The sequence below is a fragment of the Notechis scutatus genome, chromosome 3 (genome assembly GCF_049901735.1).
Source record: "Notechis scutatus isolate UNSWTSFEM ecotype Mainland chromosome 3, rNotScu1.2, whole genome shotgun sequence".
In the NCBI taxonomy this organism is placed as follows: domain Eukaryota; kingdom Metazoa; phylum Chordata; class Lepidosauria; order Squamata; family Elapidae; genus Notechis; species Notechis scutatus.
This window is the reverse complement of record NC_142011.1, coordinates 41,297,406-41,315,497: the sequence shown is the minus strand read 5'-3', so window position 1 is coordinate 41,315,497 and position 18,092 is coordinate 41,297,406. Positions and strand designations below refer to the sequence as shown.

The 18,092-nt window shown below is 34.9% G+C and overlaps 1 protein-coding gene across 1 annotated transcript in view; it reads right to left on the bottom strand.

Moving 5' to 3' along the window:
- The window catches only part of KCND3 (potassium voltage-gated channel subfamily D member 3), a 321,194-nt gene extending 305,172 nt beyond the window's left edge, over positions 1-16,022 (bottom strand). The window contains exons 1-2 of the mRNA XM_026675177.2: positions 15,827-16,022; positions 6,751-7,924 (exon numbers count right to left, since the gene is read on the bottom strand). Coding sequence (XP_026530962.1) covers positions 6,751-7,856 — 1,106 coding nt within the window. The 5' untranslated portion in view covers positions 7,857-7,924; positions 15,827-16,022. The remainder of the gene's footprint in view (positions 1-6,750; positions 7,925-15,826) is intronic.
- Positions 16,023-18,092: the final 2,070 nt, after the last annotated feature.

Sequence of the window (18,092 nt, the reverse complement as noted above, 5' to 3'; positions counted from 1 at the left end):
TGAGCCAATAATTTTGAACTGTTTATAAAAGTCAGAGAATTATTCAGATGCAAAATGCCATATCATTAACTGAGCAAGGTACAAACCAATTTGCAGTCCGCTAGAGAATAGGGCTGGATATTTTGGCAATGTACCACAGATAGAGAATTGCAAATATTTTATTTTTTATTTTATTTATTTATTTTGTCAAACAATTATTCGATAACAGGTATAAGTATAAACATGGTTATAAATACATGAAATGGATACGAATAAGAAAAAAAAAGAAATAATAGGACAGGGACGGTAGGCACGTTTTGGTATGATATATTTATATATAATATAATATAATATAATATAATATAATATAATATAATATAATATAATATAATATAATATAATATAATATAATATAATATAATATAATATAATATAATATAATATAATATAATATAATAATATAATATAATATAATATAATATAATAATATAATATAATATAATATAATATAACATAACATAACATAACATAACATAACATAACATAACATAACATAACATAATATAATTACAAATAGACTCCTGCCAAAATGGCATCAGAAGCTCATTGTATAAGTTTTCCTAGCAGAAAGAGACTGCCGAATAACTTGGAAAGCAGCATTGAGCCTATTATCTAGGAACACTGCAACTTGAAGTTGTGTAGAGGAAAAAAGCTTTATTACAAGTTTATAGTACTTCAATAGTACTATAATTATAAGTAATTAATTAATTATCAGTAAACAGCAGAAAATGTGTTTTCTTGTATTATAGCATGTGCAATTAATTATTCACTAGTCTTAAACAAAATAACATCTTATACTGAAGGAAAGATTAGAAATAGAAGAACAGAACAGAACAGAATACTTTATTGGCCAAGTGTGATTGGACACACAAGGAATTTATCTCCAGTGCATAAGCTCTCAGTGTATATGCAAAACAACAAAGTAATAATAATCATAATAACAAGGATAATAATCATAATAATGATACCAATGGGGTAGGCAGTAGAACAGATGAGAAGGATAAAGTAATATAGACATACTATATGGATTATATACTTAGACATAAGACAGAATTGTGGAATTCAGCAGAAGAAGAGTGAGAGAAGAAGAATGATATTTAGGAAATTTCAATTAATCTTTCAACAAATTAATATGGTCACCAATCAGACTTGCAAGGAAAATAGACAGCAAGCTCTAGCAAAGACTAGGTCCTTCTGATCTACAACTCTTGCCTGTTTTCAATGACTTCCAGCACAGGTCTACAATAGTTAAGTTCTACCTTGAGTTTGGGATCAGAGTCTGAGGCTGGAGATCAATCACCATTTCATAATAACCTAACATGGTAAGTATGCTGGCAACCATGATTTCTGAAAATTAGGGCTGGACTAAGAAGCAGAAGAATTAAAAATACAAATGCAAAATGCAAAACTCATTTTGAAAATAAATATAAGATATATCCCATTCTTTGCCCATTTTGAAGGTAGCCCCAGCTAAATATCGAGATTGACAGATTTATGATCCCAATCCTTTCCCAGGATAGAAAGTATTGCCTGAATTTTTGGTTGCTTTACTCTCTACTATCTAACTGATAAGTGAAAGTCTCCTCTCATCTTTCTGGATTTGAGGTACTACTCTGTGGTGTATTTCACTTGATTCACTATGGGCCCCAAATCATGACAACAGGAAATAGCCTTTTTTTTTTCTTCCTCACCCTAGAGGCAAACTGAAGAAGCTTCAGAGGACTAAGTGTAAAAATTATGAAGTAAAGTAATTACAACACAAAATTACCACTTGAAAGCTATTTTCTGTGATTTATATGCATTTAGAAGGAGTGAGATAAAATGTTTTAAAATAGAAATTGAAGTGTTAGATAGTTGACCAAAATCACTTTGGATAGTGAAATGAGTGGCATATAAATTTAATAAATAGATTGATTAATTGATCAATCAGAATAATTTAAATGAAACAAGAATTACTCCATTTTAAAGTTTTGAAAAATAATGTGATACGATCAGCGGTGGGATTTACATCTGGTTCGTCGAACTGGTAGTTGAACCGTCTGGCTGGCCCTGCTCACCCCACACTGCCCCTCCCAGGAGTCTTCACGCAGCCTGTTTCGGATGCAGGTAAATGCAGGGCCCACACAGATGCGAAAAACAGTCATCCCAGAAGTTCCAGCAGTCTGGAAATGAGCCTTGTTTCCGGCTTCTGGAGGGCTTCTGGAACCCAGGAGAGTCCGTTTTTGCCCTCCCAGAGGAAAGGAAAGCCTCCAGACTCTGGAGAAGGCAAAAAATGGCCCTCCTGGAAGTTCCGGAAGTTCAGAAATCAGCGTGTTGCTGGCTTCCGGAAAGTCTCCGGAGCCTGTGGAAGGCCGTTTTCACCCTCCCAGAGGCCCGAGGGAAGCATCCTGAGTCTGGGGAATGTGAAAAATGGCCTTCCCGGAAGTTCCTGTAGGCATCCCCACCATGGCCACACCCACCCAGCACCGGGCACTGGGATTTTGAATCCCACCCCTGGATACGGTCCTATAAAATAAAGAAAGATCTTTAGGATGAAATGGTCTTTATTTTAAAAATAACTTTATTTTATCTTATTTCACATCAGCCAACTCCAGAATGAGTCTAGGTTTCTCACAATGCAATAATCAGAATAAAAATAAATAAATAAATAAGAACAAAATAATATGCAACAACAACAAAAACTAGAAAAGGAAAAACAAAACAAGGACATCCAGCAAGTGGCTCCAGTTGCCACAGCTCAAGAAAGCCTTCTGGAATGTCATCAGGCTGGAAGTCACCCAGGTCTCATGGGGAAACTCATGACAGAGGGACACTATGACATAAAGTTGCATTTCCTAAGTCCTAGTAGGTAACACTATTTGATCAAAGGAATTTGGACCATACCAACCCTGACAACTTGCATCAGTGGGCAACTTGCATCAGTTTATCATAAAGATAAACTGTGCAAATAATATATGATTTTTATCGATGGAATACTAACCAGGATTCGATGTAATGCTAATTTCCATAAATTAATTAGGAGCAGAAGAAGAGGCAGATGCGTTTAAGAATTAGATCTGAGAAATCTAATTCTTTAAAAAAAAAACTGCGTGTCTTAATACTTTGTTATATTATGCATGATTTTGACCTGCTATTTAATTTACAATACTCTTTTATTCAGATGTTCTAATAGCAGTAGGTTGTTGGTTGGATTTATTTTTTTTTGCTTCTTTGCTTTGTTTTACTGGTGAAGTAAAATCTGGAGGGTACACAATTTGAAATAAACTTTGGACTGTAATCTTCCTAATATAAGTTGTAGCTGATTTGTGAAAATGCTCCATTCAGATGCTAGTGAGATTCTAATATCCCAAACTTGAAAGGTGATGAAAATTATGAATCAAATTAAATTAAATTTCTAATTAAAGCAGAAGATTATTACAAGGATTTCAACAAATTGATTTCAATGTTTAAAGATGATGATATAGATTTTAAGTTTTGAAAGTCCAAATGCACCAATGTTACTTCAAAGGCAAAGACAAATGTTTCCATTTTACCTTTGAAAGAAATCCAAAATAGCAAATGCCATACTAGTTCCTTCAGAAGTTCAGAAATGCCATAGCAACCATCATGGTATAGAGTTGCCCTTTACAAATCTTACAAGACAACATGGTACTTTCTCAAAAATCAACAGGAACACATAACTTTAACAGCTTCTGGGAGAAAGGGCAAGTAATGACATATTAACAGAAAAGGTGTAATGGAAAGTGAAAAAACTAAAGAAGTTTGCCCTCCATGTATTATTATCTGGTGTTTTGACCTTATAAAAAGACCTTTATAGTACAAAAAGGTCTTTAAGAGATCTCAGAAATGCAGACTGTACAGCTGATGCTTCAGCAAATTCTTCCATTTAAAAATCAGACAAATAATACAAGTAGGTGCATGCATTAATCCCTGTTGGAAGATAGTAGTTTGCAAAAAGCTTAAAATGATCAGCCTTAAATGTTAAATATCCTATTTTAGTGTCTGCCATTTTTTTAGCCTGCTCAGTGAGCTTAACACCACTGCTATAATTTATATGATTAACCTTGTCGAAGAACACTTTAGAGTGCTCAAGAAGATTCACTCTGGACTATCATTATGTGCAAAAAGGAAAGGCGCTTTATGTCTGAGAGTATTTCAGTTAGCTAAACACAGAATTAATGGTACTGTGGAATCATTCCCTGTATATTTGGACAAGTTAGATACATTTCATTTCCTGTCCTGATTCCCATTGAAAAAGGAAACAATAGAAATCTCAGTAGAAGATAATAGATGTAGCTCAGGAGTGAACTGTGGAGTCAACTTGGTTGTTGTTTCATTAAAAACATGTGCAAGCAAATTTTATTTAAAAATATAAGAAGAAAACAAAAAGACCAGAGCACATCCTTTACAGTAGCCAATACCCAGATAAGCAAGGATTAACATCAGACAAACAAGCAGAAAACAATAATGTGACCAAGTAAAAAAATGACACCCCATCAACACTGGCAGGGCAAGTTACTCTATATAAACAGAGAGCAAATCAGGCACTCAGTAGCACTGATGATATTACCTAGTTAAATAATGAAATGTCTGAAAACAAATAACGAAGCTTAAAGAGCACTAAGGCTTCCAACAATAGAAAGTTTTTTCTTTCCAAACATGTTTGTCAGCAACCTTAAATCTTATTTTAAGTACTATGAATAGGAGCTGTGTAGCCTGGCATCATTTTCAGATTCATTTTTACATTCTATGAAGCTTAAATGAGATATACGAGTTTTAAAATTTACAGCTTAATATAAAACATATGGTGCCATATAATGTTTACCACAGAGGGCCCACATGCTTTCCTCATCTTTGAATTTGTACGAATTTTCAATTGCCATGTGTAAAATGTATATGTTTGCATAATATTATTAACTTTTACAATCATTTTAAACCATCCTAAATGATAACCACATTATCCTTTAAAATACTGTGTTTCTTTATATTGAGAGTAACGTTTGAAATTATATGCAATTTTGAGGTTTACACCTGTTTTTTTGCCCTCTTGCAAATAATTGAAACAAATAATTTTAAACATATTCTCACAAAAGAAGCCAAAATGCAATGAAAATAAATTCTAGCATATATTTTAAATTCAAGATGCCCAAAGTGATTACTTTTGTATAGCAAACTTTTGAATCATTTTTAAACAAAACAAAATAAGGAGATGGCCATTTATTTGAGTGAAGTGCCAAATGTTCAATTTTCACATTTCTGTATTTTCCAAATATTTTCATTCCTCTAAAGCATAATTGGTTGCCCTTTTAGGAGATAAATTATATTTAATCATTTCAGCTTATAAAGTTCAAGTTTCTTTGCACACAGTGAATACCAGAGGTGGTATTCAGCAGGTTCTGACCAGTTCTGGAGAACCGGTAGCGGAAATTTTGAGTAGTTCAGAGAACTGTGAAATTCCACCTCTGACTGGAGATCTTACAGTATCCTTCCCCTGCCACGCCCACCAAGCCACACCCACAGAACCGGTATTAAAAAAATTGAATCCCACCACTGGTGAATACCCTTAATATAAAGAGAATGTTACATGGTGTTTGATGATCAAACATTAGAAAAGCAATTGTTGAAGTATGATTAAAAATCAGGAGCCATACAATCTAGATAGAAAATTTATTATTGTTTGTATTATTCTTTTGGTGATATACAAGCCCTGATTTTGTATGCAGAGGTTACAGAAGAGTAACTGTCTTTAAATAACTTGAGAAAAAGCAGCTAAAGTTGATTAATTATGCTATATGAAGTATTTTTCCACTTAAACTTTCTTATACATTCAGTTTATAAATGTTATCTATCCTGTTCTTCCTCCAAGATATTGTTAAAATGTGAAAAATGCTGACCATGAATTGCTAGCAACAATAAAACTGAAATAAATATCCATGACACCACTAACAGATAAGGGCAATGGTTTACTATTTGTCTTTTCATATTCCTCCCTTTCCAAGTTTTTGTATTTTATTTCTTAAGTCAGTTCTTGCGCTGAGCAGAAAACAAATTGACTGAAGAAATTCTAAAAGCATGAGAATGCCCCTTGTTTGAAATAAGGAAGAATGAAATAACAATACAAGGGTAAATAGTGTCAGTACTCTTTGAAGCTGACATTTTTAAGAGCGACTCAAGCTCTTTAAAATGAAATATTTGATTTCAAAGAATGCAAATGTACACTCCCATTTACTTTGTAACCATTTGGTTTGTGCCTGCTCTCTTTTCCAGTTGAATTAGACCATATTCTTTTGATTCCAGTTTTAATTAATCACCATTTCACCTTTTGTCAAAAGCAGTGTAAATAGGATTTTAATAATCCGATACTAGAAAAATATTATTTAAACCAAAAGAAACTATTTGTACAGGCCGCTCATATCCAAAATGAGAACAGGAAGAAACTACAAAGATTCCAAATTAATTAATTAACAACTGATTTTCCAAAACATTTTGGCCTAGCCTCTCATGCTATAAAGTAAGTTTGTCCTTTTCTAACTGCAAATATAAAATGGTGATTTGTTGTAACTAATGTACATGATAGAACAATCAAAAGAAGAAATATTTTTGATTTATTCTCTTGGAGGGGTAGAACAGATCAGCTACCACAGACAATTCTGAAACTCCACCAATCAGTAACCTTTTTCTTTGCTAAGTAAAGAAAAATATAGTACTTACCCAAGAGTTGTCATGGTGACAATAGTATACCAAAATGATGCTGGAATACTAGTGAACTTGCTGGCTGAAGATCCTTTCTCTGCATAAAACATCACAGTAGCAAAGATAATAATTGCCATTGTGAGTGAAAAGAGAAGAAAACCAAGCTCAGAGGCACAGCTCTTCAGTGTGTACCCCAAGATTCGTAAGCCTTGGGAATGGCGGGAGAACTTGAAAATCCTGAATACCCTGAAAACCCTCAGAGTCACAAAAGCTCCACTGACATCCTCATTGCCAGTCATCACCAAACCTATGTAGTAGGGCATGATGGCCACCACATCAATGATACTCATCACACTCCTGATGAACCGGTACCGGCTTGGAGCTGCAAAGAGTCGCATCAGGTATTCAACTGTAAAAATCATAACACAAGCTGTGTCCAAGCAGAAAAAAGCCATTTCATACCTCTCCCCGCATGGCTGTTCTTTGTTGCCAGATATTGAGCCACATGGTACGGTCTCCACCACATTGGTGATCACAGAAACAGCAATAAAGAAGCCTGTGACATAATAAAAGACTAAGGCTAAGGTGCTAGTATGAGGGTTCTCAAAAGCTCGCCACATGGTCTCTCGGAAGTTCAGGGCTGGCATAGAGTCTTGTTTATTCTCAGAATCTGCATCATCCATCAATCGCTCAGCATTTTCCCGCTTTCTATCCTTGTACTCTTCATAACAGCAGTCCCCGATGATATCAGGCAGGATTCCATAAAAAGCAAGTTCCTCATCATAAGCAGAGATACACTCATACCTTGGATAATGTAGTTTACCAGTTCTATAAAAGTTTAAGATACACCTAAAGACATCAGGATCCCGGTCAAAAAAGTATTCCCTGGTGTCTTCATTAAAGAAGAAATCTTTTTCTGTGCTGCCAAGTAGAGTATCAGGGTATCTCTCCAATGTAGTCCTCCATGTCTGGAAACGCCGGCCACTCACATTGAGAATGATCAGCTCATCTTGGCGCTTATTTTTTTCTGATGGCGCTAGTGGCATGGGACAGTTGGCCACTGGCATCCAACCTATGGCAGCTGCCCTGGCAAAAGGAAGCCATGCTGCTACACCCGCTGCCATGATGGATCTGGTTTCAGGATGGAGGAAAACAATTCTTCAAGATGTCCTTGGCTTCAGTTCAAATCCATCTAAAAATACAATTAAAAAGACAGTGCAAGATAAGTGCCATTTTTTGCCATCTGTGTAATGGTTAAGTGTAATTCTCTCTAGCAACACTTAGTCATGGTGAAGGGGTGGGAGGTAAGAATGCAACAGTCTTTGAAATACAATGTTTTAATGGTAACAAATGCACTGCAGGACTTCTTAACATCTTCAAAAGAACTCCTGGAATTTAAATCAAGATTCAAGAAAATCAACTGCTAGAAGCTGGGTGTTCTGGATAAATACTCCGACTTTAAAGTACAAAAGTATCAAGCATATTAAAATAATGATTTTGGATTAATTTGTTTCATGCCCCTTTGCTCATTCATCCAAAGGGAATATAAAGAAAGAGGGGGGGATTGTAAGAAATACAATAGGTAGCTGGATTGTGTAGTTTCTCCTCGCTTTCCCTTTTCAAATTTAAACCTTGGTAGTCCAATGAATTATTGTTTAAAATAGGCATGATAATCAGCATAAGAAAGTTATGTCATTATTATAGGTAAAAATTTTGAATAGCAAATTATTCTTCATTAAACTCAATTTAAAGTGGTACCAACATGTTAATTTAAATTTGCTTCCTCATAAACAAGCTTAAAATTGCTTTCCCCAAGAGTAAAGGCTGGGCCCTATCTGAAAAAACCCCAATGATATTAAGCTAGGCATTCCACAGTGTGTGTGGAAGAACCATTCTTACTAGAATGCACATATATGTATATCTAGAAATAGGTTGGAGATATTATTTTGTATGTTTTTGTTTGGTTTGGTTCAAATCCACCATAAAGTGTTAAGCATAAATGAAGTGAGAGTAATTATAACAGCTCAGCAATTATCCAGCACATTGCTAAGGTGAACACCATTGCACAGATTTTTGATTAGGCAATTGCCTTTTGTTAGCCATCAAATGGTTTTGAACAGTATTTGAACAATATTTGTAGCATAGTGCTAAACCATTATAACAGACCATCATATCAGACTAATTTCCCAAGAACTTAGGGAAGCATTTCAGTAAATAGACTCTCTGAAAAGGGCACCTGAACCCATAAACTCACATGTCTTCCTTGTAACTTTTCTTTCAGCGTTGGATTTGGTTTTCAGAATCCTCAAATGCAGACAGCTACACAAATGCCAGGATATGTCCAAAACCCCAACTCTAGAGAACCAATGGATTTCCAATTTTAAACCAATTTTAGAATATTCCCATTATTGAGACACCCACTAAGAAAATGCAAAATCTATAGCCAATATCCAACTATAGAATCTTAACCTTGCTAAAATGTGAAGTCATCTTTTAAAACTGCAGTCATATTCTTTTTGTAGTTTACCTTTCATTTCCTTTGCATTTACACTCAAATATGCACAGTCTGTTTATTTATTCTATGTATTTGGATGTCACATTTCCAATTTATGGTCTGTAAAATTATGTGCAATCAATAAGATAATCTAATTATTTAAAGACATGAAAGCTTAATTATTTAAATACATGCAAGTCTTGGTGGCACTCTGATTGCTCTTGAGTTGGATATTCTTAGAAATCTTAATTATATACAAATAAATAATACAAATTTTATAACATGAATAGTTTTGTGAAAGGCAACAAAATTGACAGTTTTAGCAAAATGGCAGAGCCACTAGCAAACAGCAAGGAATGCTATTAAATTGTTGACTAACATCTGACCAGTTGCATGGCCAATTTTAATAGCATATTACACAAATTGGATAGAAATATAAAGCTAAAGAAGTGAAACCATATATTGAAGTGAAGTCTTGAATCTTAATGTTTGGCTGGCAGGATTGCTTTTCTTCACCTGTTTGAATGAGATGTTCCCAGTTATTCCCAGATACCTGTCTATCAATTATATAATTGACATTTCAAAGCTATCAACAGTTTTCAAAAGCTTCTTTACACATCTCCTATCTAACAAAATGATAGATGTTTTGTTACTTAATATATAACATTCAGTATTCCATGCTCAGGTAATCCTGTTTGGATTATTATATTATTACAAATGGGGCTATTTCTGAAAATACTGCAGCAGTTTCAGTAAGTACATAATATCCCTGTAAGATCAAGTATGTAGAAATCAGGGGAATATTTTGATAGCACCACTGGCCTTCAGTTCAATTGCAGATCCAATTTGGTTTCTTACTTTTAAAACCTTTCTGGACTTCAGATCTTACTATCAAAAGACCTACATGTTCCCAACCAAACCTGATGTTAGCAGAACAATTGGTTTTTTTTCATGTATAGTGTATTTTTATGAAAGAAAAGTCACCACTCACTTATGGAATATCCTCCTGAGAGAGCATACTTTATGGCATAAGACTTTTATTGTTACATTTTCACAGCACATTCCTGAGTGTTTTTATAGTATTTTAGTTCTAGGCATTTTTTTAATCCCTATGTCTGCTTTTCAAATTGTTGCAATGTTTGGGAGTCTTGGTTCCCTAATATAAAATGGGCTTATGATTTTGCTGTTACAGTAGTTATATTCTAGGGATGCAAAGATATTCAATTTGAAGATTTGACTAAAATTTAATGCAGAACATCAAATCAGTTTTGATGTCAGTTAATTGAATCAACAATTCAGTGGAGTTGTACATATTGTACATATTGAATTTACCTGTTAAATAGATAACGTTGGCTATTCAAACTGAATTGACTTCATTTCCCAAATCAAGTTAACAATTTAAATTAAATCATACCTAATAACATGTGTTTACTATATTCAATATTTTGTTTACTCCCCTAACTTTTCAAAACATTTGGATTATTTGTTTTCATAACAATATATAGTCTCTTTCCCTATGCATGTAAATGTAGTTTGGTTCATTATTTGGTCCATCAGAACTTCATTGTACCATCAGATAGCTTACATGTATAAAGAGTTCTATAAGTATATTTTGACAGTGAAGGAACTGACATCAATGTATCTTTGAAATGTTAAATAAGAACCGAAAGTATCACTTTTGCTAAATCACTGCAAAAACTGTCTTTAAAACAATTATCTGGCAATTAAACAATTCAATGATACATTTTTTAGGAATAAAATCTGCTGAAATGCAGGATGGCAAACTAGTGAAGAAAAGCTAAGCCAAGTCTATGATTTATTTATAATTGATATTAGATTTGTGTGTCATCCATCTCATCTAAAGATATTTATTAATTTTGTTAAATTTACTTGCTGCCTATCTCACCATGGGGTAACTCTATTCCATATACCATACAAATGTATATGTTTATTTTAATACAATAAATATTTTGAAAATTGAAATATTGGAATAGTCTTGAAATCACATTGTTAAAAAGAATTTGTGTGCTTCCATATACTACTAGTAAAAGATAGCACATTTATTTTCAAATTAGCAAGGGAAAACAAAAAGACAATTCAAGGCTTTTATTCATTATCAGGAATAAAAACAAAAAAGGTGAAAGGTGAAAGATAATGTATTAATTCATTTAATATCTTAAAAATCAAGGTATTAAAACAAAAGATCATATCAATATTTAAACCACTTGTTAGAATTTTAGAATTAATCTCAATTTCATGCCCATATTTATTTGCAAGATTCCACATACAAGCATAATTTGGTATTTCTTTTAACAATTAAGGTAATAAAATGACAGCTCATATGTATTAAAATATGAAAAGAGCTCCAGTTTTTAACCATCAGCTGTCCAGTTCTACCCTTCTTTCAAGAGCAATACGAGTAAAACATGCTCTGAAACACTTTTTTTACATTTTACAATGTGTAAGATAAATTCTAAAATGATAATAACCACAGAATTTTGAGATTAATTTCTTAATAGATAATGTTTGTCTAATTTATTAAAAATTAGTTACTATGAGAGGCAAAGTGAAATATAGCATATGGGCTTTTAGCTTATTACCAGAATATAATCCTAGATTTGAAAATGAGAGCTGAACATACAGTAGAGTTTGGAAAATATGAATTCCAGAAAATTCTTATGAAGTTTTACAAATATATCTTCACTAAACCAAGAATATCATCAAGATATAAAAAGTGAAACAAATAATCTATTTCATCCCTAAAAGAAGAAATTCCACTGATACAAACTTTCTAAAAAAAACCAGGCTGCACCAACTGAAATTCAGCTGTGAACAGAGAAACATACCACCACATCAAAAGTTTAATTCAATGTAATTCCTAAAATAATTTCATCTGTTAACTGAAGTTCCAGTATATTGATCAGTCATAGGATGGCTAACGGTAAAGAGTAGCAGATAAGAACAATTCAAGTATTCTTGTAACATTTCCACTATGACATTACAGCGTACCTTTTTTCTGACAGACTTTGTGCCTGTGAAACACTGTGTCGAATCATGCAAAACAGTTTACCCATTTCCACATCACTTGTCTTCACAGGATTTTAGGCATCAGTCCACAAGACAAATTTTTTAATAGTTTTATTAGAATATGTCTACCATCACTCCACACACTTCTGATGAAAGTACAAATGGGCAGGGAAGGTCATGTCATATGTATACCAAACAAGCACATACCCAAGCAACTCCTTTTGGGGAACTTCCTACAGGAAGAGGCTCGCATGAGAAGAAATAGTACAAAGGCATAATAATGGCCTCCCTGACATCACTTGATATAAACACTATCACTGGGAAGTGCTGGCACAAAACCACTTTGTAGTCTCATCCACAAAGGCAGTCAAATTTATGAAGCCAAACACACTACTGAAGCACAACATAAGTGCTAGCCTCATAAGACCAAAGCCACTAGTACAGCAACTACAGTATCTATATATGTCTGTTCAACATGTGCAAGAACATTCGTGCCCAAATTGGCCTGATCAATCATCACAGCACATCTAATCTTAACATGATTATTTTAAAAAATCCACACTGTTGAGGCCGTCATCAATGATGATGGATGAACAAGAAGTTTCTACAGTTTTGCTGGCAGAGTCTCCAGGTCAAAAAAGAATGTTAAAAAAAAAAAAAGAATGATTGAATGAGCACAGTTAATACTGAAGCATTTAAATGGCTGATTTTTGAGATTCTCTAGTCAAGAATACCTATTAAAAAAATACAGGGTTAGAGGCTGACATCTAATCTCCCAAAACAAACATGGCACAATCCTGTAAACCAATATATTGCATTAAATCTTTCACCAGAAGACAATATTAATGGACTATTAAAACCAATAAAAGAAGCTGAACATGATCAGTTGCATCATTAAATATGTTATGAATTCATGTTATTAATAAAGGAAAAATCTTAGAAAGTGTTTCAACTCTCTTATAAGGTACCCTCCTGATGTACAAGCAATGCATATTTAGAAGCAATTCAGAATCCAGGGAGTCCATAAAACTACTTTGGCACACATTACTTTGCTTTACCAATGGATGGCAAAGTTTCATAAGGTTGTTCACCTCACTGCACAATTTAACATAATTTGGCTGTCAATATATTTGAGCTAAATGTCACTCTAGGATACCAATAGTAAACAAACAAGCAAGTGGTACATAACTATTTTAGATAGATGTTTTGATAGCATTAGATTATCACAAAAAAATCCTTCTCCTTCCAACATATGCAAATATATATATAATGCTGACAATGATAGAATATTGTAAATCAACTAGAATAAGAACGCAGTACATTCTACAGTTTTTTTCCCCAGCCATTAAATGCAACAGGAAAGGTGCTATTACAGTTTGGATACGACTCATATTAACATCACTTGAGTACTTAAAAGCAACAACAAATAGGCATATTTGAATTGTATATGTGCCTACAAAGATAGTAATAGATGATTTGACAGAAGGATCTTTTTTAAAAATCTAGTAGTCTGTTGATAATATTTTTGAGTAGAGGAATGTATCTATATGATTTAAACAAAATATTAGCTAACTGTCACAACATTTCTTTTCTTTTTCTGTCAGTAACAAGTATCATGCCATCATTAAAAAAAAAAAAAAAACCAAGACTAAGCAAAAGCTTTTTCTTTATTTCAAGCTTTCTTCAAAATAATTTGTATTTTTTGGCCACTCCATTGATTCTTAAATAGACATGAGTCATCTTTAAGCTAGGGCTGTTAATAATTTGATTTCTACACTGAGAATATAAATCCAGTCTTTGCTTAGATCTATAGTGCATTGGAGAACTTTATAAAGGAAACAAATAAAGGAAATAAATGATGGATTCTCATTAATTTCTGCCAATAATCCAAAATTTGGGTGTCCCTGAAAAGCATATGTAAGTCCTCACCCCAATTTTTACAATAAATACAATTTATTTCTAAACAGACAATGATAATCTAAAAAAGAAAAGACTGGGAGTTTCATGAGGTAAATTTTAGGTTTATAATAAATACATACATTAGACTGCAGCTTTTTGGTCTGGATTCTTTTTTTAAAGATCACACCTAGGTTCAATTATCATTTCATTTAAAATGCAAATTGTGTTCAGATGAATCTTTTGCACTGTCTTACAATTAGATTGCCCTCTTCTCCTCCCAGATGATAATCCAACTGCCTACAAGAGTTTCCATTTATCTTTCTTTAACTGATGTACCCAGCGTGAGCACAGATTAAAGTAACACAATAAAGATATGCCAACTTTCATCTTTCCAAATTAAGTACTACACACAGATTATAACGAGCCCAATATATTTATTTATTTATACTTCATATTTTGTAACTTCCTATCTTCCTTGAGACATTATATTGAAGGAAAATATTATTATTGTTCTCATATTATTTGTAGTGGGGGTGTGGCAAGATACATATACAAGGAATGATAGAAAAAAATAAATTAGGGAATAGATTTGAACATTCTTTCCTATCTCTAAATTCTCCACATGAGATTTAAAAAAGCAGGAAATAACAGGACAGGAAAAATAGAGAAGGAGGCTACTACTGAATTGCTTAATTTAGTTTTGTTCAACCTGCTGGGTTAATTGAGACGGGCAGCCAACTACTCACCTTGGGGATATATTGAATTATATTTTGAATTAATCTGGAAATTCTAGCCAAGCATTTTAACTCCCCCCACCCCTCTTGCAGGGAATCAGCTTTAAAATATTTCTCTACAAGGCAGCTTGAAAAACAAGGATTCTGGAAAGAGATTGTGTGCTTTAATTTCAGAAATAAATAAATAAATCAAATATTTACTATTATACACCCAGCCTAGACACAGATGGGATAGAATGGAATAAGGACAGGAAAATCTAAATTACCTGTTGGAGCCTTCCCACATATCAAGACAAACCAAAATGTTTTTTCCCCTGCAAACATCTCTTGAACCCAGTGTGGCTGATTCTTCTCTTCACCCCCTACATATATCCCCCCCCCTCACAAAACAACATCTCTCTTTTCCAGGAAAACTCCATTTTTTCCACCTCCTTTTGGTCTTTGCAAAATTTTATCTGAGACATCTAGAAATTTGAGTATCCTTGCCCTGTGAGTTAAAGAAACTCCAAGAAAGTAATGTAAGGGTTACAGCAGGACTGGATGACTTTGAGAAACTAAGACACATACATTACATGTGATTTAGGTGCACTCCGCTGCTCCCCCCCTCCTGCGCCATCTCCCTCAGAGATTCAGCATTCACTTAAGCAGTGTGTGTGTGTGTGCATGTGGAGTTAGGCAGAGGGAGCTGATCTGGTATTAGTAAGGAAGATTGGAAAAATAAAACAGAAGTGGAAGAAGAAAAGGAAGACATTGAAGGGAAAGAATCTTGTTCCTTGGCATCCCTAATTTTGCTTCAGTTTCTAAAAGCATCCACAGTCCGACAAGGAAGACTTAGAAGAAAAGACAGAAAGTGAGGGGAGATAAATCTCTCCACTTGCCCCCCTCCCCCTCCGCGTCGACCACATGCACTCCTTTTCTCCTTGTGCGCCCATTCCCTCACCTTCTGGGTAACGAGCTCTCTTGCCATACGATTCCATCTTCTTCACGGGAACCGGTTCAGCAGATGGGCTGAAGCATTGCCATCCAGATGCTGAAGGCGCTTACTCTAGCTGCCCAAGCAGGAGAGGGCGGTCCCAGGAAGGGGGAGGCGCTTGCCAGGGGAATCTTATCCCATTAGCTCGGCAGGCACGGAGAGGGTACAGGAGCTGGGCGTGCTCTTACGAATGCGCCTGGATGCCTCCTCCCACCCTCGTGTTTCTTTGTCGTTCTGAGTTAATCTCCGCTCGATTTCTATTTAGTAGATAGGTGGCGCCGCCCTACCAAGCTTTCCTAGCATTTGGCCCGCCAGCCCTAATGCTGCTCGTTCTCCAGCGAACGTCTCAAGACTTTTTCAGCACCTCGAGACGCTGGACAGTTCCATTCGCCGAGCCTTCTTACCGCCGAACGCTTCACCCCATTCCCAGTACGTACTCCAAGATGTCTGGTGCTGTTTTTGAAAGGACGTTCAGAGGAAAGAAGGTGAAATCGAGAACGAGGTAGTAATTAGGCAAGAAGCAGACTGAAATCTCCGAAGAGTAATAGCGACAAGGAGATCTCAAAGGTCTTGCTTCGGCACTGATGCAGGAAATCAAGGTCCGCGAAAAAAGCGATTCCCGAATTCCCAGCAACCACGTTTTTCTTTCTATCTACATTGCCAGAAAAAAAAAGAGAGGCAGGTTTGACTTTTTAAGCAATAAACTGAGGCAGTGTTCTTGTGGAAACGGCACTGAGTTTTCATAGAAACGATCGCAGGTTGTTGTTTGCTGTTTTAAGATAAAAGTAATTTTCAGCCCCTGGTTTTAAATTATATGGTAGCAGGGATATATTAGATTCTGACTGCTACTTTGATAAGGGTGATTGAGTAACATACGAAAGCAATCTAGGCCGGTTAAATGGTAATCTTCCAGAAGCAACTAGTGACAAAGATTTGCTGAGTGCTGACTTTTCACCAGTAGATGTCACTCAAGATAAATTGCTCTAAGACAGGTTGATCTGAAAAAGTGAGCTGCAACTCCTGAAAAGTTATGTTTTTAATAAGATTTGTTAGTTGGAAAAAGTGCTATGACTCTCTTTTGGTTGTTTTTTTCACTATAGTCTAACATGGCTCTCCTCCTACAACAGTTAAGTATCCAGTGCTGTTTTCTTCTACTTTTCTAAATGTGACAGCTCTAGGGAATGTTGAGTGGCAAACACTGAAGTATTAAGATATTCTTTATCCTCTTGCCATTGCAGGATATTGTATGGTTTAATCCAGAGGTCTCCAAACTTGGCAACTTTAAGACTTGTGGACTTCAATTCCCAGAATTCCTCAGTTAGTCTGGCTGGGGAATTCTGGGAGTTGAAATCCACCAGTCTCAAAGTTGCCAAGTTTGGAGATCCCTGAATTAATCAAAATCTAAACTAGAAAAAATGACCATGAACCTCAGCAGGATCAATATTGAATACAAATATGTTACTTTGTCCCCATTCCATTCACACAGCTAACTTATCTGGACTGGGCATAAACTGCAATCTACATAGACTTCTGTAAAGCCTTTGATTCAGTGGTACACGACAAACTACTCCTAAAAATAAAATCCTATGGTATCTCTGGACAACTGCATAACTGGATAGAAGCATTCCTGGCAAACAGACAACAAATGGTCAAAATTGGGAGCGTCCTATCAAATTCTGTACCTGTCAATAGTGGTGTCCCCCAAGGCAGTGTTCTAGGACCAACTCTCTTCATACTCTACATAAATGACCTCTGTGATCATATTAAGAGCAATTGCGTTCTTTTCACTGATGATGTAAAGCTGTTCAATACCACAGACAATACTGCTACCCTACAAAAAGATCTTGACTATGTATCAGAATGGTCAAACAAATGGCAACTTCAAATCTCAACAAATAAATGCTCTGTCTTACATATTGGCAAAAAAAATCAGAAAATAAAATACAAGCTGAATAGTCAAGATCTTGTTGATGACCCAAGCTCTGTAAAGGACCTTGGAATACTCACCTCTAATGATCTAAGTGCTAGAGCCCACTGCAACTACATAGCCAAAAAGGCATTAAGAGTTGTTAACCTAATCCTACGTAGCTTTTTCTCTGGTAATATGACACTACTAACCAGAGCATACAAAACATTTGCTAGACCAATACTCGAATACAGTTCATCAGTCTGGAACCCACATTACGTATCTGATATTAGCACAATTGAGAAAGTCCAGAAATATTTCACAAGA